Source organism: Ursus americanus, chromosome 24 (genome assembly GCF_024610735.1).
Source record: "Ursus americanus isolate L20-20 chromosome 24, mUrsAme1.1.p, whole genome shotgun sequence".
NCBI lineage: Eukaryota > Metazoa > Chordata > Mammalia > Carnivora > Ursidae > Ursus > Ursus americanus.
Window position 1 is genome coordinate 31079588 of NC_142150.1, and position 25603 is coordinate 31105190.

The window sequence follows — 25603 nt, forward strand, 5'->3', positions numbered from 1 at the left end:
ATGAGTGATCTCTGTCCCCTGTTCCCTCTGGCAGTTATACTTTTCCTGTGGCCTGGAAAATATTGTACTTCAGGCCTTCCACAACTTCTGTGGGCAGACACACACATACACCCCCCCCCACAACCACACCCCTTGTAGGCATGCCTTTAACAGAGAGGCAGCCAGCATATTGCAAAGTGCTCGAAGCTCGCTAATCACTGTAGACAGCGCAACACCCGGCGCATTACGGGCGCCCGTATATGTATATCGTACAATCCAGTACATATCATAAGCAATAGCTTTGAATCTGGCAAACCTCTTAATCACCACAGCCAAAGGCCAGAAGATGAAATTGGGGTCATATATCTGGGCTTAGAACTCTAGAAACCATCTGGCATCCCTCAGCCCAAAGTTTCCCCAAGGAGGTACACCTTGGAGCAATGGGAGTCCTCTCATCCAGAAATTACTGTCCCCTCACTTCCCTCCACAACCAGCACAGCTGTGTGGTGAGGCCTATTTGCCATATATATACTGAGACCAAGATCTATATACACACCCTGGCGTTCCGCCTGAATCCTTCCACGAAGTCCATCTGTTTATCCAGTTCCAAATCCCAGAAGGCAGTCACCAAAAAGTAAATAGTGAGGAGGGACAGGTTTTTTTCTTTCTTTCTAGATAAACATGTTCCAATGAACAAAACAGATTTTGCAAACACATTCCATCTAGTAAATCTTACCTAACAGCTGTGTGAGAGGGCTTGGAAGAGAGAAGGATGAGGCGTGGGGGGTCTTGGGGCTTGGGCAGGAGAATTAGAAAGAGAAAGTTCAGAGACCCGCAAGGCGGGGGCAGTTGAGCACTGTCCATTTCTTGTTACATGGAAATATGCGTCTTTCCTGCTTTCTGTCCCCTTGTCGCAAACCTGGGGTCTGAGGTGGGCTTTGCAGCCCTGGCTGCAAATACCAGCTTCTTCAGCTGAAAACCAGCCCATCAGAACTTATCTGTAGGAGTCGTGGCCTGCGTTTCTGACGGCACGCTCTTCCTCCGGCACTGACCTTGCTGTCCTCCCCTCCAGCTGTAATGTTCCTCTGGAGTCAGACACAGAGCGTTGCCGTTGAGCAGCCCGTCCGGCCCAGCTCTACTTCACATCCACCCCTTTGGCTAGGGAAATGAGGCACTGAGCATAGATCAAGAACTTGGATTCTGAAGAACAGGGGCAAGCTCAAGAAACTGACCTTTTGCCTCAGAGGCGGCTGGATATTTGTGTGTCTCTGTTCAATGTCGAATTGGCTCACTGCACCATTCAGGAGTTGTTTTTAAAAAAATGTGCTCCTCACTCCTCATTTGCGGGTCAGATGCTTTGGATAATCCAGTGGAATTCTCTCTGTTTCACTGCTGGTTGCTGCCAGACACAGAGTGCTAAATCCTGTCAGTTGCTGACTTGAAATGATGTTGTGTGAAACCTCACTGCGATTTGAACGTCCTGCGGTCATTCACACGGACTGCTCGGCCCATTAACGGTGGTAGTGAGATGCAGGGACGCAGGTGGGGGGTGGGGGGGTGGCAAGCAGTTTCTGCAGCCCCTCCCTTACCTCCCCTCTGGGATCAGAGTACCTGCCTCTGCTCCCCGCCCCGCCAGTGCCAGTATGTGTGTCCAGTCATCGGTGTGCCTTGAAATTCCATTTCATTCAATATTTATTATTCCTTTCCCCGGCCTCACAGAGCAATTTCTTTCGCAGATTGTAACATGCCAGTGACAGAGAAACAGCATTTGTGTGCAGACTAGGCAGGTGACAAGCAAAACACTAGCTGCTGCGTCCTGTCTGCCTTTGCTGGATGCCGTGCATGTCTGACTCCTTCTCCTCCGGTGAGGTCTCAGCTCAACTGGCGGCTTCCGGAAGAGGTTACCCTTGACCACCCTGTCTAACGTCCCACCCTCAGTCACTCCGTGTCACACCACCCCTGTGTTGCGCATGTCGTTGCCCTGATCACTTTCTGCAAGTATTTTATTCATCTCCTTGTTCACTGTCTACCTCTCCACCCACACACACATACTAGAATATAAGTTCCCTGAAAATTGGGATTTTTGTCTCTCTCATCCGTTGCTCTTCCCACAGAACCTAGCATGGCCCTTGGAATACAGTTGGCACTTAATATTTATTAACCAATAGATAGGTAAGAATGGAGCCATTAAGAACTCCCCAATTCGGGCGCTTGGGTGGCTCAGTCGGTGAAGCGTCTGTCTTTGGCTCAGGTCAAGATCCCGGGGTCCTGGGATCGAGTCCCACATCGGGCTCCTTGCTCAGCAAGGAGTCTGTTTCTCCCTCTCCCTCTGCCTGCTGCTCCCCCTGCTTGTGTACTCTCTCTCTCTGTCAAATGAATAAATAAAATCTTAAAAAAAAAATCTCCCCAACTCCCCAAATATGTGGTTGTTCTCAGAAGATGGTAGACGCAGATAGACAAATGGTTTGAGGAATGGAATAAAAATACAAGGTTTCTCATACTGGTTTTGATAATGTTTTTAATTATAAATTGAATGTATTGAGTCAAAGATCACATAAATTGAGTCACTCTTCATTTCTTCTGACTCAGAGGAAACTGTTCCCTCTTGAGTCGGTTAAGTCAGGGTCATGGAGACCAAATACTACACTCTTCCTTGCCAAGCTAGCATAATGGAGGCCGCAAAGGATGCCCACTTCCAGATTTCCACTGGACAGTGCCTGGTGTCGCTTTCGTAGGGCAGGTGGCAGAAGAAACTGGCACAACAATTTATTTATTTTTTTTAGGATTTTATTTATTTATTTGTCAGAGAGAGCGAGCACAAGCAGGGGGAGCAGCAGACAGAGGGAGAAGCAGGCTCCCTGCTGAGCAAGGAGCCCGATGTGATGAGGGGCTCAATCCCAGGACCCTGGGATCATGACCTGAGCTGAAGGCAGATGCTTGCCCAACTGAGCCACCCAGGTGCCCCTGGCCCAACAATTTAAAGCAATTTAAAGCCCAGTCTGGGTATCTTGATCCAGCCTTCCTTACATTCTTGCTTGCCTCCAGGTCCCAAAGAGACCACATTCTTCTGCACGGCTCCAGAGCCCTGCAGTTCTTTTTGTTAGGAGAGCCATGGAGTTTGGGTAGGTGTGTCTTAGATCTGACCTGCCCAGTTATGAGACAAGATGACTGAGAAGACTTGTCCTTTTAGCCTGACAGGCACATGGCGCTCATCTCCTCAGAGGTCCTTCGCCCAAACAAGAAGTATTAGCTCCTCAGAAGTTATCCTTTGTCTTGTTGGGGCAAGATCAGTGCCTAGTGTCAAGAGAGAGAGATTAAAGATTAAAGAACCTCCACCACGAAAGGGGATAGTTTTGCCTGAATCTCTTAATTTGTCTTCTCCCCCCGTACAAGTGTATTCATGTTGCTGGGCTCCCTGGCTTACTCCCCAGCAGTTTGTAGTCATTATTCTCATGACTTTGTGGTCTCATTGATATTAGCATATGTTTCAACTGCTGTAGGTGATGCTTCCACGCTCCACTACTTTTTCTCTTACGTTACTAATGACTCTTCTGTTGGTTTCAGCCTTTAGCCAAGCCCACCCCATCCACACCCACTCTTTCCATCTTTTACTGATGCTGTGTTGACTTTGTGTGTCTCTGTTAGTTCAGTTTTCTGCACACCTGCAGAGAATTAACCAACTCTACTTGCTGCTGGGGATCACCTTTGATCTATTTGATTCCCATACTTTGGGAAATGTTGACGGACTCTATAACCCCACCAAAGTACATAAAACGTGCTATAGTCCCTGTAGCCTGACCTTCCAGACTAGCTCTGCTTAGGGACCAGAAGATATTGATGTAAATACAGATGTGGATACCATCTGTTAAATGTTTACTATGTGCTAGGGGCGCCTGGGTGGCTCAGTCGGTTAAGTGTCCGACTCTTGGTTTCAGCTCAGGTCACGATCTCATGACCCATGCTGCCTGCTCAGCAGGGAGTCTGCTTGAAAATTCTCTCCCTCCACCCCTCCCCCCACTCGTGTGTGTGTGTGTGTGTGTGTATGTGTGTGTTCTCTCTCTCTCTAAAATAAATAAATAAAGCTTTTTAAAAAATAAATGTTTACTGTGTGCTATATATTGTTCTAAACGTTTAACATGACTGTCTTGTTTAATCTTTACTTGTAGCCTAAACACCAATACATGAACTGGCCCCAGGTATTTGTCTAACCACATCTCTTATTCCTCTCTCCCTCGTTCTCTTGGCTGCAGTTACACTGGCTTCTGTGCTGTTCCTCTTTCCCAATAGACATGCACCTTCCTTAAGAGGCCTCTGTAGTGGCTGTTTCCTCTGCTTGGAATGTTCTTCCCTTCTTCCCTTAGATGTCTGCCTAGGTTACTTCTGAACCTCCTTCAAATCTTTGTCTAGGTCTTACCTTCTCCATGAAACCTACCTAGATTATTCTCTGTAAAATTGAAGGGGCAGCTGGCTGGCTCCGTCAATAGAGCATGTGATTCTTGATCTTGAGGTTATGAGTTCAAGCCCCACATTGGACATAGAAATTATTTTTTTTAAGATTTTATTTATTTATTTGACAGAGAGAGACAGCTGGTGAGAGAGGGAACACAAGCAGGGGGAGTGGGAGAGGAAGAGGCAGGCTCCCAGCGGAGGAGCCTGATGTGGGGCTTGATCCCAGGACCCTGCGATCACGCCCTGAGCCGAAGGCAGACGCTTAACAACTGAGCCACCCAGGCGCCCCATGGACATAGAAATTATTAAAAAAAAAAACTGGAATAAACTCGTACCACCACTGCCACGTCACACTCCCTATTTGATCTGCTCTACTCTACTTTTTTCCGTTATAGGTATCACTAACTTAATATATACTATCTTTGTTTGTTGTGTTTATCATTTATTGTCTGTCTTCTCTAATTTGAGGTAGGCTTCATGAGGGCAAGGAGTTTGTCTGTTTGTTCCCTGTGTACCCTAAACACCTAAAAAACCATATCTGGCACACAGTAGATGCTCCATAATTCCTGGTGAATGAATGAACTTTATCCCTCAAAGACCCTGTGAGGTAGGTGTTTATGTTATCCCCATTTTTAAAAAAGATTTTATTTATTTATTTTAGAGAGAGAGTGGGCGAGAGAAAGCATGAGGGGGGGGAAGTTCAGAGGGAGAAGCAGACTCCCAGTTGAGCAAGAAGCCTGATGCAGGACTCAATCCTGAGACTCCAGGATCATGACCTGAGCCGAAGGCAGATGCTTAACTGACTGAGCCACCCAGGTACTCTATGTTATCCCCATTTAAAGATGATGGAATTGAAGCTCAAAGAATTGAAATAACTAACTTGCCCCAGATCATTCAGCTAGGAAGTAGTGGAGCTGGGATTGACTAACTCCAAAGAATGTTCTTTCAACCACTAGGTCAATAGTTCTCAAACTTTAAGAGTCACCCGAGCTGTTTGTTTAAACACAGGTTCACATACCCTGACCCTGAGGATTCGGATTCGGATTCGGATTCTGTAGGCCTGGGATACAGATGATCCATGACTCATACTTGGAAAAACACTGGGATACACTATATTGCCTTTAAGGTTTGGAATCTACATAGGGAGACCTAAAGATAAAATCCGTTGGACATTTTTTGAGTGCCACTATGTACCAGTCCCTGTGGCATAGAAAAGCAAATAAAATCAAGTCCTTACTCTCTCTCTCTAAGTTTGTTTGTTTTTTTTAAGATTTTATTTACCCATTTGACAGAGAGAGAGAGAGATCATGAGCAGGGGGAGTGACAGGCAGAGAGAGAGGGAGAAGCAGGCTCCCGGAGTGGGGAGCCCGACACAGGGCTCGATCCCAGGACCCTGGGATCATGACCTGAGCCAAAGGCAGATGCTTTACCAGGCATCCCAAGCCCTTATTCTCAAGACTCGGTGTGTTGGTGGCGATGGGACAAACAGACCATGTGTCATAATCAGACCATTGATAAGTTGTGAGATGCTTAAAAGCACATGCTTTGGATTCAGGGAGACCCATTGGTTCAAAGCCTGAACATGCTCTCACTAGTTATGTAACTGGGGAAGTGACTTAACCTCCCTGTGGTCTGCAAGTAAAAAGAGAACAACAATGTTTATCCAATAGGACTGTTATGAGGACTTAGATGAGATGAAGAGTGTACAGGAAAGTGGCTTAAAAACACATAACCAACACCAGGAGGCAGTGCACAGTGTATAAGAAATGATAAATAAATAGCTTAGAGACAGTAAATATAGAAAATCTCGGAAGAGTTTTACAGTTTCATAGCCTACTGCTTTATAATTAAAGTTTGGGTAACAATTTTTTTTTGTTTTGAATATAATTTACATTGAAATCTTTTCAAAATATATTTAAATATACATATAATACCTTTCCCTGCATTCTTAAATATAATTTATCTTGGCACCTAAGTATCATCTTAATGAATATAAAGTATTATTATGCTGGGAAACACCATTGCCTTTAGAGTTTGTTGGAGTGTACCCTAAATGCATCCAGATTGCATTTAAAATATTTTTTCCCGCTTTTGTGTTCCTATCATGCTGTGAATGCCTACTTTCTCACTGCTGTCCTTGCACCTGCTTATTATAGTTCCTTTTCCTCCCCCAGTTTACTGTGTCTGGTCCATGCTGCACTTAGAAAATAGATGGCCAAGTGTATTAAACCTGTGAGTCTAATCAGAGCTTATCTCGGAAGCCTGTAAGTTGCCCACATGAGCTCAGTGTGTGAGAACTTTGTAACATCTGTTTTGAGACTTAGAGACTTATTGGTATTTAGATAGTTGAGGTCGTCTATTAGTTAAGTTTTAGATACATTAAATCCGATCCTGCAGGCTACAGACCCCTGGAGAAACCATTCTTGTTCTCAGCACTGAAAGTTAGTCCATTCTGCTGCTTCACAACTTAAAAGGGCCTTGGGAATCACAGGATCCTGGATCTGGCCTTCTTGCTCTCAAGTAGACCCTTGATGGTTATCTCCATTCTACAGATGAAGAAACTAAGGCCTAAAGAGTAAGTAGCTTGCTCCAGTGAGGCAGTCCAGCGAGCCAAGGCAGGGCTCCGAGTCTCCCCAGCCTTCCCTTCTGCTCAGCCACATTGTTCCCAGGAAGAAACAGAGGATCATCTTGGGCTGTGGAAAGGAAGGAACACCATCGATAAATATCACTAAAAATCAGAAAAATAAGATGTTATTGGTACTGTAACTAATCAGTTTTAGCTTTGACTTTGATAAGTGTTTTTCCTCTCTCCCCTGTTCTCATTTGAAGGGATGTATAACTTCACTGTGCCCGCAGTGAGCCTGAACTGTGAGCATATATAAAGAAGGAACAAGGGCATTATAATAAGATCCAGAAGCATATAAAGGATTATAAAATGTGAGGATCAGCTTTGCACCCTCTTTTCGTTGTAGACAAAACACAGAACCACTGAGAATGGGGACATGGAAATCAATTTCTGAAGGAAGGTGCCACGTGGACCATTTCTCTAGGTGGCTCCCTTCCTTCCTCTCTTCCTGCCTCCTTCTCTTCCTTCCTTCCTTCCACCAGTTTATTGAGATATAGTTTTCATACCCTAAATCTGGGGGACGATTTATTTATTTATTCTTTTGATTGTAAGAAAACACAAAGCACCCATAATCCCCAAATGTAGAGTTGACCATCGTTATTAACACTTTGGTATATTCCATTCTTTATCCTATGCAAATTTATTTCCTTTTGTTTTCTTTTAAAGCAAAGATGTGATCATACTGCACACAACAATTTTTATTTTGCTCTTTCCCCTAACGTTATGAGGTCATCTAAGTTTATATATTTTCATTTTAAACTCATTTAGTCACATGAATTAAATCTTTATTGTAAATGCTTCTCCAGAGAAATTCTACATCTGGGGTTGAAAATTCAGGTGCCAGCAATAACCAGACAGGTAATGTCAGAAGCATGGGGGTCATTAAGTGCACTGCAGGAGGTCCATGGCCGACTTACAAGGGCAGCCTCTGTCTCAGCCCCAGCCCGTTGTGACCATGCACGAATGCTGGCCCATTATTGCAGGTCCTCTGCTTTTTTTTTAAGATATTATTTATTTATTTGACAGAGAGAGAGAGGCAGCGAGAGAGGGAACACAAGCAGGGGGAGTGGGAGAGGGAGAAGCAGGCTTCCCGCCGAGCAGGGAGCCCGATGCGGGGCTCGAGCCCAGAACTCTGGGATCATGACCTGAGCCGAAGGCAGACACTTAACAACTGAGCCACCCAGGCGCCCCTGGTCCTCTGATTTTTTAGAAGAGAGATATCTGGAATCTAGATTGTATTGTAGGAAATGTCTTGACTTTTCTAATGTTTTAGCCCCAAATTTAAAAAAAAAAATACAGTTCAGGGGCACCTGGATGTCTCAATCAAAGTGCCTGACTCTTGATTTCAGCTCAGGTCATGATCTCGAGGTCGTGAGTTTGAGCCCCAGGTCAGGCTCCATGCTCAGTGCGGAGTCTGCTTGTCTCTCTCCCTCCTTTCCCTCTGCTCCTCCTCCCCTCCCCAAACACTCTGTCTCTAAAATAAATTAATTAATTAATAATAAAAACAAAACAAATCTGGGGAAAAAAATACAGTTCGAACCAAACAAAATCTGCCAGCCGATTTCCGTCTCAGACAGTGAGTGTGAAGAACTTCATAAGCAGTAGCTCCCTTAATTATCAGAGCAGTCTTGCTCCTCGAACAGTTATTTATTGAGAACCAACAGTGATAAAGGAGGCAAATTCTTTGCCTTCCTGGAGCTTACATTCTAGTAGGGAGACAAGTAATATAGTTAAAAAATATTCAGTAGATCATAGAGCAATAGGTACTATGGAGAAAAATCAAGCAGGAAAATGAGACAGGGAGTAGGGGGAGCTCTGCTGTTTTAAATACTATGGCCAGAGGTGGCCTTACTATTGTATAATGGCATTTGAGCAGAGACCTGAAGGAGGAAAGAGCTCTACAGGGATTCGGGGCAGAAGGGAGAGGATATGAAAGCCTGAGACATGAGCATGCTTGACATTTTCAAGGAATACAAAGCCAGTGTGGCTGGAATGGTCTGAGCAAGAAATGAGTCGAAGGAGATGCAGTGGGACCAATAGCAGGGGTCCCCATCGTACAGAGTCTGAGAAAGAGGAAGTGTTATCCAGTTGTATAGATGAAACACTGGAGCTCAGAGAATTTTGCCCATGCCACACACCTAGGAAATAATAGAGGCATTTTGAACCCAGGCCCGTCTTAATTCCAAACCTCATGTTCTTAGCTACCACGCGTGCTACACTAGAATGCGATAACATGGACGCAGACATTCCCACTCCTCTAGCAAGTTCCATGCTACCTGTATTCACATCATGCCCTACCTGTTCTTTGTGCCCCTGCCTCAACCACAGAGAATTACAATGAAAGAATCCTAGATTCTTAGACTCAAATAGAACCCTGAGGATTACTGAGACAGTTCACAATTTTAAAAATAATCCTGAATTGTTATGCTTTTTTTAAGACTCTTTGATGCCTTCCCAGGGCTTATACTTTTGTTCTCTTAATTTTTCAAGTGGGTTATACATGAAGGTGACCAAATTCAAAGATTTATTTATTTTTAAGATTTTATTTATTCATTTGAGATAGAGAGAGAGAGCACTGAGGGGAGGACAGGGCAGGGGGGTGGGGGGAAGGCAGAGGTAGAGGGAAAAGCATACTCCCTGCTGAGTCAGGAGCCTGATATGGGGCCTGATCTCAGGACCTGGAGATCATGACCTGAGCCGAAGGCAGACACTTAACCATTGGAGCCACCCGGGCTCCCCTATTTATTTATTTTAGAGAGAGAGAGAGAGAGAGAGAGAGTGTGTGTGTGTGTGTGTGTGCTCGCGCACATGCGTGAGCCGGGAAGGGGTGGAGGGAGTGGAGAGAGAGAATCCACAAGCAGACACCCTGGCTAAGCACAGAGCCCAACAAGGGGCTCGATCCCAGGACCCTGAGATCATGACCTGAGCTGAAATCAAGAGCTGGCCACTTAACTGACTGAGCCACCCAGGTGCCGTGAAGGTGACAAAATTCAAAAGGTCAAAAGGGTATACAATCTTAAATACTTTGAAGTCTATTTAACTTAGTCCGATCGACCCTGATCACTTATACATGAGGCATGGCAGAAGAGGAAACTGAGACCCAAGGAGCTGGTGTCCAGTTGAAGGCCACCCACCCATGAGGAAACCAGGCACCTTGTCCAGACCCCTGTGAGTAAGACCAGACTTTGTCTTTTAGAATAGTCGTGCATGGAAGAAATTGGGTGGGTCCATCCTTTGATGCCACTGGAATATTTTTCATCTTTTTCTTTTCTTTCTGTATGCCTGCCAGTCCCACTGAGAGATAAGGATCAGGGTTCAGAAAGCCTGACCATTGTGTCCTTTCCCAGGATGCAGAGCCACTATCATTTGGTTCACATTTTTATTAAAATAAGATGAGTGATTCACTCACATTACAGGCAAAGAATCTTGTACCAGGAAAACCATACTTTGAAAAACAAAGCTGATGGCTTTAAGGAACAGTAACTGCTAACGTCAATTTCCTTCCCATCCCAGTGCCATTTCCAGTCCCAAAAAAAGTCAGGCACTCTTCTGTCTCTAGCTGCGTCTTTCTCGTAGCCACACATATACATATAATTATAGATAGGGTACATTATATATGCCCACAAAAGACAGAAAACAGCAGGAAAGACAAAGGTGGATTCATCTGAAGAGATGTATGTGTTTATCTATATCCAGCCCTCTTTCTGGTTTCTTCTGTTTTTGTTTCTTAAGTCTATTTTTTTAGTTGATGGGTAGCCATAAATCCGTCATCATTGGTGGAAGTTAGTGGATTCTGACGAGAGAACAGGCTGTGGTCTTTATAAATACGCCTACATGCTGGCAACAGCCTTCCCCTACTCACACGATCGTCGAGAACCGGGGACTTAGATTGTTTATTTTTAGTCTGTCTTGGTTCAACTTGCTCTTAGTGAGTAACTCTGTTAGCCACTGCTTCTTTTTATATTTATTTAGAAGAGAAGGAAAATGCGTTTTAAGCAAATCAAATGCATAATCTGTTCCACTTCCTATTTATTCTATGGCTACTTTGGACGGTGGAAAGCCCAGAGAAATACTTTTGTTGGTTTTTTGTTTTCTGTGGCTTGCTTTCTCAGACAAGTCATCAGTTTTGCTGATAGCTTTTTAAAATTCCATCCCAGGGGCACCTGGCTGGCTCAGTCAGTAGAGCGTGTGACTCTTGATCTCAGGGTCATGAGTTCAAGATCCACGTTGGGTGTAGAGATTACCTAAAAATAATAATATTAATTAATATTAACAAAATTCCATCCCAACTGTCAGCCTGACTTTTTAAAAGATTTTATTTATTTATTCATTCATTTATTTATTTATGTACTTATTTATTTATAGGAGAGAGAGAGCACGAGCTGGGGGGGAGGGGTGAAGGGAGAGGGAGAAGCAGACTCCCCACCAAGCAGAGAGCTGGACCCCAGGACCCTGGGATCATGACCTGAGCCGAAGGCAGACGCTTAACCAACTGAGCCACCCAGGCATCCCGTCAGCCTGATTTTAAATGGGAAAGGAAAAAGGTAGTTGGAAGCATTTCTGTGTGTACATTAAATATACTTTTCTCTTGCTAATCTGTGTTCAGTCCTGTTAAAATTGCAGATACAGGCCTGTAAAGGCTTCAAATGTTTATTATTTTCGTTGTTCCCTTCTCTATTTTCTTATAGAGATTAGCAGCAAGTCACCTAAAATAGAAAGAGTCTGTCATTTTGTTTTGGGGGCAGCAAGGAATCTGGGAGCTAGGGAGACCACATCTGACCCTAGGAGCCAGCCTAGGAGAAGGGTGAGAGAAAGAGGTGAACTATCTGGTAGCAGATTTAAATATTAACAGTAATACTAACAATAACAGCAGCTGCAGCTAACATTTACTGCGTTCTCATTATGGAATTCACTGTGCTGGCTGTTCTTCCTCCACAGAAGACATAAAAGCAGACCAAGTTCCCATTGTCCATAAAGCAAGAAAGAAAGGGCATCATAAGGAACCGGCCCATGTAGTGGAAAGAGGCCTTGACCTGGAAAGAGAAGGCTTGCTTAGACCCTGGCTCTACCATTTACTTGGCGATTTTGTCCCTCACTGAGGCTCATTTCCCTTGTTTATAAAAATGGGAACAATACCATTTTCCTCTCCCCGCCTCTCACGGTTCTTATGGGGATCAAAAGTGATAATGCGTATGAAAATGGTTTTCATGATTATACAGTCTCTCTATAAATATGACTCATCAGTGCTTTCAGTCTGAGATGATAGAGGATTGGCAGTGCACGGACTCTCAAGGAAAGTGGTGTGCACCTGCCTTCAGGCAGGAAGTCTGTTATTCTCTCACCAATAAGAACAAAGGCAAGATCAAATAAACACGAGATAAGGAATAAGATTGTTTTAGCCGCCCACTGGCTGGAGCTGGAGGCCTTGGATGAATCGTGCCTTTTGTTACGCAGGTGCCATCCCACCTGTGTGCCTCAAAAGCAGGAGAGTGATAACAAGAGCAGGTACTGTTTACCGAATACTTACCCTGGGCCATATACTAGCACTTTAAATTTACTATCTCTCTTTTTAATTATTCGTATTTGCATATCGTTGACACACAATGTGACATTAGTTGCAGGCGTACAACATAGTGATTTGACATTTCTGTACATTATGCTATGCTTACCACCAGCGTAGCTAGCAGTCTTTTTTTTTTTAAGAGCAAGGAGCCCGATGCGGGACTCGATCCCACGACCCCAAGATCATGACCTGAGCCAAAGGCAGACGCTTCACCGACTGAGCCACCCAGGCGTCCCCAGTCTCTCTTTTTTTAATCATCTATTTTAATCTTCTCAAAAAGTCTTCACGATTAGTATCAGCATTGTGCCCACTGTTGTCATTGGCTGTAGTATTAATAGTCACTCTTATTTCTAAGTGGCTTGCTCTAAGTGTCACATGGCTAGTTAGCTGAAGACCTGGGATTCGGATCCTGGTTGACCGATCCGGGAGGCTGCACTACTTACACAGGCACTTAGGGGTGAGTGGGTAAGACCCACTTAGGGGTTAGAGCCAGGGCTTTTCAAACCACCCTCCAGAGAGCCCTAGAGTTTTAAAGCAGTGTCTCAGGCCTTCTCTCCCAGCCACTTCATCCCTTGCACCTCTAGGCCAGGTGAGGAGAAGGTTGGGTAAGAAAGGGTTTGTTTGGGGCACCTGGTTGACTTAATGGGTTAAGCCTTCAGCTCAGGTCATGATCCCAGGGTCCTGAGATTGAGCCCCACGTTGAGCTCCCTGCTCAGTGGGAAGTCTACTTCTCCCTCTGCCTCTGCCCCCCACCCCACCCCACTCATGCTCTCTCCCTCTCAAATACATAAATAAAATCTTTTTTTAAAGGCTTTGTTTCTATCTGCATTATACATTGAGTTTCCTTATAAGACTTCCACTGAAAAAATGTTGATCTGTTTTAAATTTTTTTCAACCCTCACATACTACATCTTTCTTATTTAAAAGCGAGAAAATGGAGGCCCAGAAGAGTTATACCCAGTGTGATGGGCTTAGTTCTTTGCAGAGCTCAGGCTGAATTCTTTTCTCTATGTCATAACATGTGTCCGTGGGAGAACAGACATTTCCCCTTTCAAAACAACACGAAAACCCTCATTCTGGTCATAAAAACCCATGTAAGGAAATTTAAAATACTGCCTCTTTTTCAAAGACTGAGTGAGGTTTTCCAGATACACCACCATTGAGAGGGCAGGACGTTTCCTGTCACCTCCAGTTACCATGAGGAGGGACCGAAGTGCCATCCCCACCTCACCTCTTGTGCCTCTTTAACCATTTCCATTCAGCTCAGAACAGGTTTGGGTCACAGGTGTTTGAGACAGCACTTGCTTCCTCCTGCGTGAGAATTACACCTTGGCTCTGAAGTCTCTGTTTCAGGGAGCACTTCCCATCTTCCTGTTTCCAACAGAAACGTAAAGTAGCAACACCTGGTAGAGCTGGCCTTGCTGGTCTCTAATTAAGATGTGAATGGGTGCAGATACTAGGCTTGAAATAGCTTCCCTGATAAGCTGCTGGGGCCTCCGAGAGCTTATGGTGCCAAGATCCTGCCGCACAGTTTGGTGTCCAAAGCTGCCTCCCATTTCCTCAATAAATTGTCAGGAGACTGTGCTCGTGCCAGAGTGGCCAGCCCTGTTGCTGCTGGAGAGAGGCTTTCGTTTCTCCTGGCACTGGTGCCTCCTTCCACAATGCCATATGGCTGCCCGCCCTGGCCATGCGCAGCCCACTGTGGTTCATGTCCTCAAAGCTGTCGAAGACGGCATCCTCTCTAGGACCATGCCTTGCCTTGGTCCTCGAACTCCCAACAGCTCCATCGTGATAGACAGAAGAGAGGGTCTAACGTGTTGTGGGCACTTCTTATCAGATCAGAGCAGACCTCTGGTTCAGTCCCATGGTGGGAGCTAGGGATGGCCCAGGTTTACCCTAACCACCAGAGCAGACGGCCGTGATGTGCCAACCACAATCCCTGTGGAAGAATTTTCAGACCCTGATTAGAAATGCTCACATTTCTTTAAATCTTTGATAATATAAACAATTCCTGGGGAGTCTCTTTTGTTCTTTCTCAAAATTGTCATGTAATTGTCACTATGTTTGATTTAATACTTTGCCTAGAATGCATCTACTGGTCAAACAGAAAGAGTCCCTTGGTGTTGGGCTTAGTCATAAGAAAGAAGGAAAGAATCTGGCTTTCTGCCCCCATTTAAACGCACTAAACGTGCTCTGGGGAGTAATGGGGTGGCAAAGGACAGTGTTAATAACAGCCCAGCTACTTTACCCGATAGGTGTCGATGGAAGCCAGTGCCTCTCATTCCTTTCGTAAAAACATTTCCCTTTCGGTGAACTAATGATCATTTCCCTCCATTCATAATATAAAACAACAGTGCCATCAAAAAAAAGTCAAAATTTAAGAACACAGCCAGCTCTTCTTCTGGGGCTTTGCTTGACGGGAACATGGCTCTAGGTTGTTAGCTATCTTCCTGTGACTTGTGGGACCACATGCTACATGGAGAGTGAAGCTGTCAGATAGTCTTAGTCTTGCCTCCTTCCTCTCCGCTCCTCCCCACTCTCCCTCACTCCCTCCCCCCCCCCACAGAGTAGCACTGACAAGTATTTACTCAGCTGCGGACTGGTCCCAAAGCCTCAGGGTGCTGGGGGTAGGAAGGGGCGGTGTGGTCATGCCCCAAACTATCCATGTCCTTCCGAGCATCTCTTGGCAGAGCAGGCTGGCTGAGGGTGAGTGCCATTTAGAATGAGCATTCACAAGCCCTGCATAAAAGAACATAAAAACAATTGCAACTGAAAATTGGAGAGTCCACTCATGGGCTGTGGTGTCCTCTGGCCTCTGTGGCCTCCCATTGCGATTATGCAGCCAACCAACTAGGGGTTGTTCAGTCCACTGGGATTCCCCATGGCTTGGTAGCATTTCATTATCTCTAGCTCTTGTCCTGGCACAAGCTCCCCCAGCCATTAACATGCAGGCACTCACACAAATAAATTCAGACTAAACCCCTCTTCATCCCCCATCCTTTCAGACTAAAAACACTTGATTTCAGCTTTGGGAAAGGCTTTCTCTGAGTAAGGGACAAAGATATGGCCCTAGTTCCTTCTGTCTGGCACTCTTCCACTGGTCTCCTTGAATGACACCACTCTGACCCTGGAAAAGGCACCATTTCTCAGGAAGGGCAGAGGCATCTGAGTCTACAACCACAGTTCTTCTGAGCAAATGTGTGGGCACACATGGTGGTCTTCAAGGAGGATGTAGAGATGACTAAGCTGCCCCCACGGAGCTTCAGAGTCAGGAGTTTCCACAGCGAGAAGGCAGACCAGATGTAGAGAAGACAAGAGAAGATCTTCATCCTTCTTTTCCAAGAAAGAAGGAGGTGAGAACAAGTTAGCCCTGATTATTGGGCACCAATTAATTTCGATTAGATTCATTTTCTTTGCCAAAACAACCTCACCTATTACCCTCTAGGGTTAGGGTGGAGATAACCAACAAAAGAATATTCTGAGCCAGGGCTGGTTATCCTGAAAACTACATTAACTAGAGTTGTAACAGTGGAAAAGTGAGTTAATATGAAGTAAACTCTAGGCTTCCTCTGATTTTCATGATAAAATTGGTGATATATTCCTATGAAAACAAATATGCAAGCTGACTGGTTTGAGCACTTGATAAGAAGGTGCTAGGAGTCAGCAAGCCCATGGAATATCATCCGCCTGCCAGGATGTAGTGTGTTCGCCGAGAGTTGTGGTACCTACCGAACAGACATTTCCCATTTTCAGCACTTTACAGCTCCTAGCATCTCCTCACGTCCCTAAATTTGTAGACATGCCTCCTGTCCTGGAGAGTTCCCATCTGTGTACTCACAGTGACCAGAAATTGGTCCCTCTGAATGTTCCTCTGGGTCACTATGTCATGCATGTTTTTATTCATTCATTCCTCTAACGAGTGTTTACTACAATGTGCCAGGCCTTGCGCTAAGGGCTTTAAGTTAAGTCTAACGATTCCTTAATTTCAGGACTTCAAGTTTTAATCAGTTAATAATTATAAAATAATCCAACCATTTATTGAGCACTTCGAAAATTTTTTCAGAAAAGTGCCTTCTGTTTCAACTGCCTTGGGCGCCCGGCTGCCTCAGCCAGTAGCGCATGTGACTCTTGAACTTGGGGTTGTGCATTCGAGCCTCACATTGGGGGTAGAGGTTACTTTTAAAACGTGTTTAAAATTATAAATTGCCTTATTTGATTTTTACAACACTGTGGTTATTCACATTTCTAAGAACAGGAAATCGAGGTTCACAGAAATTGTGTAACTTGTCCAAATCATACTGGTGGTTAACTAGTGGAGCTGGGCTTTGAAGCCAGGTCGTCCGGTTACAAAGTCTGGGCTCTGCACTAATACAGCTGCCCTGTGCAATTTAATGTGGCCCACCTGGAGGGTATCTGCATGTTTCTCTTCGATAGAAAGTCTGTCAGTCAGCTGGTGTGAACAGTCCTACCATCAGAAGTCGTCCACAAACCAGCTGGATCCCACCTGCTGGAGTAGTACTTGAAGGACCTTTGGAGCTAGACAGGCTTAGGTCTGAATCACCATTCTCCCTCCTCTGACTGGCTCTGTTTCCTTGAAAAGGTAATTAACTGCTCGTTGCTGAGCAGGAGCCTGCCACTCCCTCTGCTTGTGCTCTCTCTGACAAATAAATAAAATCTTTATTTAAAAAAAAAACTATATCATGGTAGTACTATCATTATCCTCATTTTATAGGTGGGGAAACCGAGGCACAGAGAGCTTAAAGGCCAAGTAATCTGAAGTCAGTGGCAAAGTTTGGATTTGGATCCTGGCAGGATAACTCTGAAGTCCATGCTACGAGCCACGGTGCTACACCGTACTGTGTCTGGAAAGGAGAGGATCAAGGACATAAATACCTCTGGTCCAGAGCCAGGCACATAGTCAATGGGACTATTACAATGTGGAGAATAAGAAAGTTTAACAGCTCTGACCACCCACAGAAAGAAAGGCACCAATCTGTGGAGAGCGTTCTCATTTTGATCTTACACCAAAGCCTTCTTGTGCCTTTGCCTTGGAGCTTTCAGGACCTGCTGGCTGAAGCTTTCCTAGTTGGGGATGTGGGACTCCTTCGGAGAAGGCATCTGTTGGTACATACCGCTTAGCTTCCCTGAACCTGCCAGGAGGAAGAGCAGGGGGCAGGTGGGCGGGGCTGGGAAATGGCGGCCCCACCAGCAGCACAGGTGCACTCAGCCCCCCACCCTCCCGTGGCCTCTGGCCCAGCGCTGGCTTTGCTGCTGGTGCTACAGTCTTTCCTGTTGACAGTAATTAGAACCTTTCAGACTAAATTTCTTACATGAAAAAATCCCAGTTCACTTGAATTGTCTCCTTGATCCAGTTCACCTGGAGCTATTTAGTTCCTGCAGTTTGTTTGGAGGGAAAAACAAGCTCTTAAGCCTTCACACATTACGGCTGATAAGATCAAGGTGCTGAGAATGTAGGTTGGGTAAACGCTGGAGCCAGACCCCCTGAGTTTGAATTCCACTTCTACCTCTTAAGCATCCATGACCTGAGGTTTTTGTGTCTGTGAAATGGGCTAAGCATAGTGAAGATTAAATGAGACGACATAGGAAAACCCTCGCAAGAACAGTGCCTGGCCTGTAGTAAGTGCTCAGAAAATGTTGCCTGTCAGTATTAAGCCCACTCAGCTCTCACACCCCGATCTTTCCCTCCCAGCCTAGGCTTTTGCTCTGGGAAACCATGTTCCCTTCCTGTCCCCAGACTCTGGACCCTTCTTTTCTCACTCACCAGATTGATGACAGTGACCCCTGAACAACATGGGTTTGAACTGCACAGGTTCCTTTGTGTGTGGATTTTTTTTTCAATACAGTACTGTAAATGTATTTTCTCCTTATGATTGTCTTAATATCATTTTCTTTAGCTCACTTTGTTGTAAGAATACAGTATATGAATACATACAAAAATGTAAGTTGGTTGTTAGCAGTAAGGCTTCTAGTCGACAGCAGGCTATCAGTAGTTAAGTTTTGGGGGGAGTCAAAAGTTATACAGGGATTTTTGCCTGCACAGGGAGTCGGTGTCCCTAACCCCACATTGTTCAAGGGCCAACTGTATTTCATCTCTCTAAGCCTCCATGTCCTTATCTGTGAAGCGGGACTGGGAATAATGGAGTCTCCTTCATAAGGTTGTTGTGAAGGTTAAGTGAGCTCATTCAAGGCTCCGCAACTATTCAGTCTTATTACCGTTGTTCCTGAGGCACAAAGGGTTGCCTGAAGGGCCTTTGAGATCTTGGAGAGCTCTTAGAGGGCCCAAAGTAGGCATTTAGGGTTAACTAGGGTCTGAGTGTAAGCCTCAGGAGCTGGGGAGACTGCTGGGTTGTTCGTTGCTGTGACACAGTGCCCGGAGCTGAGGAGGCCCATGGTAATAGTAAACAAATGAATACTGCAAAAGAGTATATAAAAACAGATTTGGTTCAAGGGTGCCTGGGTAGTTCAGTTGGTTGGGCATCTGCTTTTGGCTTGGGTCGTGGTCCCGGGGTCCTGAGACCAAGCCCTGCTCTGTGGGCAGTCTGCTTCTCTCTCTCCCTCTGACCTTCCCCCTGCTGGTGCACTCTCTCTCTCCCAAATGAATAAATTTTTAAAAATCTTTAAAAAAAATAAAAAAAAATTTAAAAAACCAAGCAGATTTGGCTTAGGCAACCTGACAGAGAATTCTCAAGGCAGACCACTCCTGGTGTTTAAGCATTTAAACTCAGCAGAGAACACCTTCCTTTTCTTCTCTCCCATCTTTGCCCCCAGGATTTAATAACAGAACTAAAATATCCCCCATTGTTTGGTGTTACTATGTTCTAGACATTCTGCTAACTACTTTAGACATCATCTCTTTTAATCTTGACTTCAACCCTGAAAGGTAAGCATCATCATTCCCATTTTACAGATGAGAAACCAAGATTTACAGAGATTGAGCAATTTGCCCAAGGTTGCATAACCATGGAATTGCAGAGCTGAGATTTGAACCCTAGCCTGAGGGGCAGGATGGGGACAGCTCCTATTTGCTCATCGATGTTCTGATTTGGGAACAAGTTTTATCACTCACCATTCTCCCAAATACCCACTACACAACTGAGGAGTGTCTCCAAGTAGCAGATGCCTCTCCCTCAAAATGATGTAGCCTTGATATTATCCAGCCATTACATGAATAGAAGTAGAACTGCTGTCTTTGGGGCACCTGGGTGACTCAGTCGGTTAAGTGTCTGCCTTCGGCACCAGTCATGATCTCAGGATCCTGGGATCAAGGCCCAAGCAGGGCTCTCTGCTCAGCATGGAGTCTGCTTCTCCCTCTCCCTCTGCCTCTGCCTCCCACTCGTGCTCTCTCTCTCAAATAAATAAATAAAATCTTAAAAAAAGAAAAGAACTGTCTTCCGTGATGAAGTTGGCAAAAGTTCTCTATTTGCCTGGATTTTCATTCATCTATTTATCTATCTTCCTCATTTTACATTTAGGAAATTCAAGTTCTAGAAGTGGTGAACAGGGTGCATTCTGTTATTCTGATGTATTTAGTTTTTCCAAGAGCTGTTGTTCATTAGAGAAATACAGAATAATCTTTATAAATCATTCTTCTGTCCTTGGAAGCAAGTATTTGAAGTACATGAGTTATAATATCATCAAGAAACTAGAGAGAGCTGAGGGTCTGGAAACCAGGAGGCTGAGATTGATGCCCAACCTTGTCTTTCTTGGTTAAATATGAGAGTTAAATAGTTCTCTGGGCTTCTCATTTTCCTTTACCAGTTTATCTTCCCAAGGATATCTTGTAGGTAATTTGGGGGGACAAATATGGATTTCTGTGAAACATTTGGACCCCCAAGAATGGTATCAGATACGTCCGCCATACCTTAACCTAGGAAAGCACTGACAATTCAAAGATAGAACCTTCCTTTGCAGCACATTTGTGCTTCTCCGACATTGCATTTTTTACACATTGAAGGTTTGTGGCAACCTGGCATTGAGCAAGTTGATCAGCACCATTTTTCCAACAGCATTTGCTCACTTCATGTCTCTGTGCCATGTTTTGGTAATTCTCAAAATATTTCAAACCTTCTCCTTATCGTTATGGTGATCTGTGATCAGTGATTACAACTTGCTGGAAGCTCAGATGATGGTTAGCATTTTTTAGCAATAAAGTATGTTTAAGTTAAGGTGTGTCCTTTTTTTTTTTTTAACACATAATGCTATTGCACACTTAGTAGACTATGGTTTAGTGTAACCATAACTTTTACATGTACTGGAAAACCAAAAAATTCATTTGATTCACTTTATTGAGATATTTGCTTTATTGTGGGGATCTGAACCAAACCCACAGTATCTCCAAGGTATGTCTGAATTTACTTCCTGCCAGAAATCCCTCCTCTTTATACAGGGAGTTCTGGAGTGAGAATAATGTGGGAACCCATTAGACTCAATAGCTTTTCTCCCCTCCCTTCACCTTTCCTGCCCCTTACCTCAAATCTCTGAGACCATGAGTGGCTCTTCCTCCGTCCTTTGAAGAACAAAACCTCCGACTAGGCTGTGCCCGAGGTCAGGCAAGTGAGGAGAGGAAAGTGCACACCCCATTGTGGCCAAGACGAAGGCCGCAAAAGCCATCTTGATCCTTTGACCCACATCGACGCTGAGTCTGTTGCTTTGGTGTCCCTGACTTTGGCCATGTGGTTAGTCTAACTCTCTACCCCCACCTTGAATTGAGCTTTGATGAAAAAGTAGTAGGAGCCCAGGCCTCTCCCTGGAGATTTGGGGTTTTTATCTTGGAAAAGCATCAACCAAACTAGCAGGGCAGGAGATCTGGATTCCTGTGGCTTGGGCTAACTTAGGTCCAAAGAAACCAAGTGCCTGTGATCATCATCTTCATTCCCCAAATGTGGCCATGCCCTCTGGATTCCCTTCTCTCACTCATTCTCCCAGTTAGGATGGCTTCCAGGTTGCCTGCGCTTGCTTTACCATTAGCTTTTCCTTCCATATGTGAAATGCTTTGGTATACAGAATACTTGTGGATTGCTGCCGCCTGGCCGATCTAAAGCCTTTTGGCTTTTGTCCATGCAGTAGCAAAACAACCTTTACACATCAGTGTATCTCCTCTCCCTCGGGATCCCGAGATTTGTCTCTCTGGGTTTTCTGATGGGCGAACAGAGCCTCATCCTGGCTCATCTCTCCCAGAGCACTGCTTCTGTATGTCAGGAATCATTTGGTTGCCTTGACTGTGTATCTTGAACATTTGTCTTGGCTTCCTGTAACAGAATGACTAGATTCGTGTGCAATCCCGGATGACAGAGTAATAAGGTCTGCGGGTTGCTATGATGTATTCTTCTCCATATATTGCAAGACTGAGTTTGCCTTAGGAGTGCTTCCAGATATTCTGCGGATGGTCTTTGGGCATGTTGTGGTGAATGGTACCATGCCAGAGAATTTCAGCAGATTTAACCCGCTTTGAAACGACTCGTTCTTGCGGATTTTCATACACAAAGAAAACCAAACCAAGAAGGCTGATCAGGGTACCCCTCTTGTTCCCTTCTCGCCCAACCACTTTTCAAACCAGTGAAGCCCCTTTAGCCAAAATGTTGTAGCTGGGTACCTTCCACCCAGGAAAACTTTGTAGGAACAGTGATCTTAGAATCTCACCCCCAGAGGTTAGCAGCTAGCTCACCCATAGCACTGACTTACCTTTGTAAGAGCGACTCTATCGAAACGAGGTCTGAAACCCAGGAATTGGCCAAAGAGAGAACAGTGCTTTCCCCACACGGAGATCTAATGTGTTCCTCTCCATTTCATCTTCAGATTTGCTGACCATGAGAGAGTATCACTGTTTGCTGCAATTGCTGTGCCCGGATTTCCCGCTGGAGCTCACTCAGAAAGCAGCCAGGTATGTCCCCTGGGCTCTAGAAGCCAGCTCAGCCCTCAGTGCGCCAGGGCTCCTTAGAGAAACCTGAAATGTATACAAACAAACAAACCATTAGGAAGAATAAAAAACCATTAGGGAGAAACTGGCATTTGGAGGGGGGTCTATTTAGGATTCGCCCCAAATCACAATACTCACTTTCTGCCATTTCCAAAGGGAAGCCAAATGATCCTTTGTGGTTTCTGTGGGGAGCCTTCGGGTCTGCAGATAGAGTTGAGGGGTGGTGAGATGAAGAGGCAAACACACACACACACACACACACACACACACACACACACACTCACACACACAGAAGCCTCTAGAGGACATTCTGAGAAGAGAAGGGACAAGAGTTGGCAGCGACCAGTGAAGGAGCAGATTGAGGCTGGAGCCTGGGAAGACAAGAAGGCGAGAAGGTCCATCTGAGGGAAGGATAAATCGTATGATTTCTGCTAAAAGAAGGTTTTCAAGATTAGTTCCGAACCAGGAAGACTTGGCAGAAATAGTTTAGAAGCCCCTAATCTCTGGGTTTGGTTTCACAGTCATTCACATTTTTAACCAAATGAGGTCGTTGGACTAGGCCTTCGTTAACTTTTCCTTAACACGGAATTTGAGCTAAGGTGGCAAATGGAAGGATTTCAAAAATTGCGTTGTCTGAAATTGCCAGAAAAGAGAGTTTTTAGGAAAATGCTCTGTATTGTACTATTTGTGACGGATACGTGTCCTTATACATTTGTCCAAAGCTATAGAATACAGAGCAGCAGGAGTGAAGGGTAAAGTACAGACTGCGGCTGACAATGATGCGACAGTGTAGGTCCATCGGCTGTAACAAACGTCCACTCTGGTGCCTTGCGGGATGTTGACAATGGAGGAGGCTGGCATGATGGGGGCAGGGAGCAGATGGGAAATCTTTGCACCTCCCCCTCCATTTTGCTGTGAATCTAAAACTGCTCTAAAAAAGTAAAGTCTTTTTTTATTTATTTAAAGATTTTATTTATTTATTCGACAGAGATAGAGACAGCCAGCGAGAGAGGGAGCACAAGCAGGGGGAGTGGGAGAGGAAGAAGCAGGCTCATAGCAGAGGAGCCTGATGTGGGGCTCGATCCCATAACACCGGGATCACGCCCTGAGCCGAAGGCAGACGCTTAACCCCTGTGCCACCCAGGCGCCCCTAAAAAAGTAGTCTTAATAATACTTTTTTAAATACCCATCTTACCTAAATCATAATATATGCATTTACCTTCGTTGTTTCATTTAAATTCATTTACTTTAATTATCTCAATCCTATAAAAACTGTTATCTTCCTATTTTACTAAAGAGGAAACTGATATAACTCAATTAAAAAAAACAAAACAGGAAGCAGAGGCTCAAAGAGGTCAAGTATGTGGCCTGAATTTACTGATAGCTTGTAAGGAACAGAGGCATGACTTGAACCCAAGGCTGCCTGAACCCAGAGACTTTGCTCTTAACCTCCTCACACTCCTACCTGCTCGTGTTGTGAAGTCATTTCTGCGTCGTGGTTCGACTCACTGAAACCACAGCTGCATCGGCGGCACTGCCCCTAGAACCACCTCAGTCCTTCTGAAACGAGCCAGCCAGCTCCTCCGCCAGCTAAAGAGGTGGGAAGCGCTCTGCTGCCGGCAGCGGACACCAGCCTCCCACTGGGCTGGGCTGTTCTGCAGTTCGCCGCTCATGCACTGACTTTGCGGGTCATGTGCACAACTTGTTTAGTGATCACGCACCCCAAAATCTTTTTCCCTTCATTCTTCAGTGGATACTTACCTCTTCCAGGGGCAGTTGGCCACTGGTAAAAGCTGCGTGTAAGTCTTACCATTTTAACTTGCCTGCTATCCAAAGGAGATTTAGATTTCCCCCCCCCCCATAGTTGAAAATAAAATCTGGGAGATTATCTCTTGTAATTTAAAAGCAGCCAAGTAAGGGCACCTGGGTGGCTCAGTCGGTGAAGCATCTGCCTTCGGCTCAGGTCATGATCCCAGAGTCCTGGGATGGAGCCCCACATCGGGCTGCCTACTCAGTGGGGAGCCTGCTTCTCCCTCTGCCTCTGCCTGCTGCTCCCTCTGCTTGTGTGCTTGCGTTCTCTCTCTCTCTCTGTCAAATAAATAAATAAAATCTTTAAAAAATAAATAAATAAGTAAAAGCAGTCAAGTAGAGCTACCTTGAGATTTCCAATGATAGCTCCCCCTGGGGTCAGATCATTTCAAGGAAGATTCAGACCCAAAATTTTGGGGGGAAACTTGGTACTCTTAAAGATCGTACTATGATTTCTACATAGCTGAATGATAAAAATCAACTGTGATCTCTAACTAAAGAACTCCTAGAGAAAAGGAGAAAAGAAACAGTGAGTGTGAGCGTGTGCGCTCCATGAGCTCAGGCAGGATCTGTATCAGTCTTGTTCGCCGCTGGACCCGTGTCGCTCAGCACAGTACCTAGATGCACGCTACACACCCTGTGAGTGTCTCCGATTGAACGAACATACGAATGATACCCCTTGTCAGAGACTTTACATGGTGCTAGTAGTCCGTAACTCTAGGAACAAAATCAGCAACTGTGCCCTATGTTCATTTGTTCATTCACTTATATATTCATCACAAATTTTTCACAGCTTTTTGGGACACAATTCAGATACCACATCGTTCACCCATTTAGAGTATAAAATTCAATGGCTTTTAGTATATTCACTGAAGATATTCATATCCATCACCACAGTCCATTTTAGAACATTTTAATTACCCCCAGAAGAGATCCTGCACTCCTTAGCCATTATTCCCCAACCCCTCCCTCGTCCCCAGCCCTGGGCAAACACTCATCCGCTTTCTGTCTCTATAAATTTGCCTATTCTAGAGCTTTAAAATAAATCCAGTCATACACTATGTGGTCCTTTGTGGACTAGTCTGTCTCACTTAGCATCCTGTTTTCAGGGTTCAGCCATGTCATATTAGGTGTCAGTAGTTCATTACATCGTTTCCTGAGTGCCGATTTCGCGCCAGGAGCTCCGATGCTACACTGGGGGTGCAGTGATGAGCAGATACAGTTCCTGTCCCTCAAGGAG

The 25603-nt window shown here is 45.0% G+C and overlaps 1 protein-coding gene across 1 annotated transcript in view; it reads left to right on the forward strand.

The window, feature by feature from the left end:
- Positions 1-25603, forward strand: part of CSTPP1 (centriolar satellite-associated tubulin polyglutamylase complex regulator 1) — a 180908-nt gene that overhangs the window by 137110 nt on the left and 18195 nt on the right. The window contains exon 4 of the mRNA XM_045786554.2: positions 22434-22518. Coding sequence (XP_045642510.2) covers positions 22434-22518 — 85 coding nt within the window. The remainder of the gene's footprint in view (positions 1-22433; positions 22519-25603) is intronic.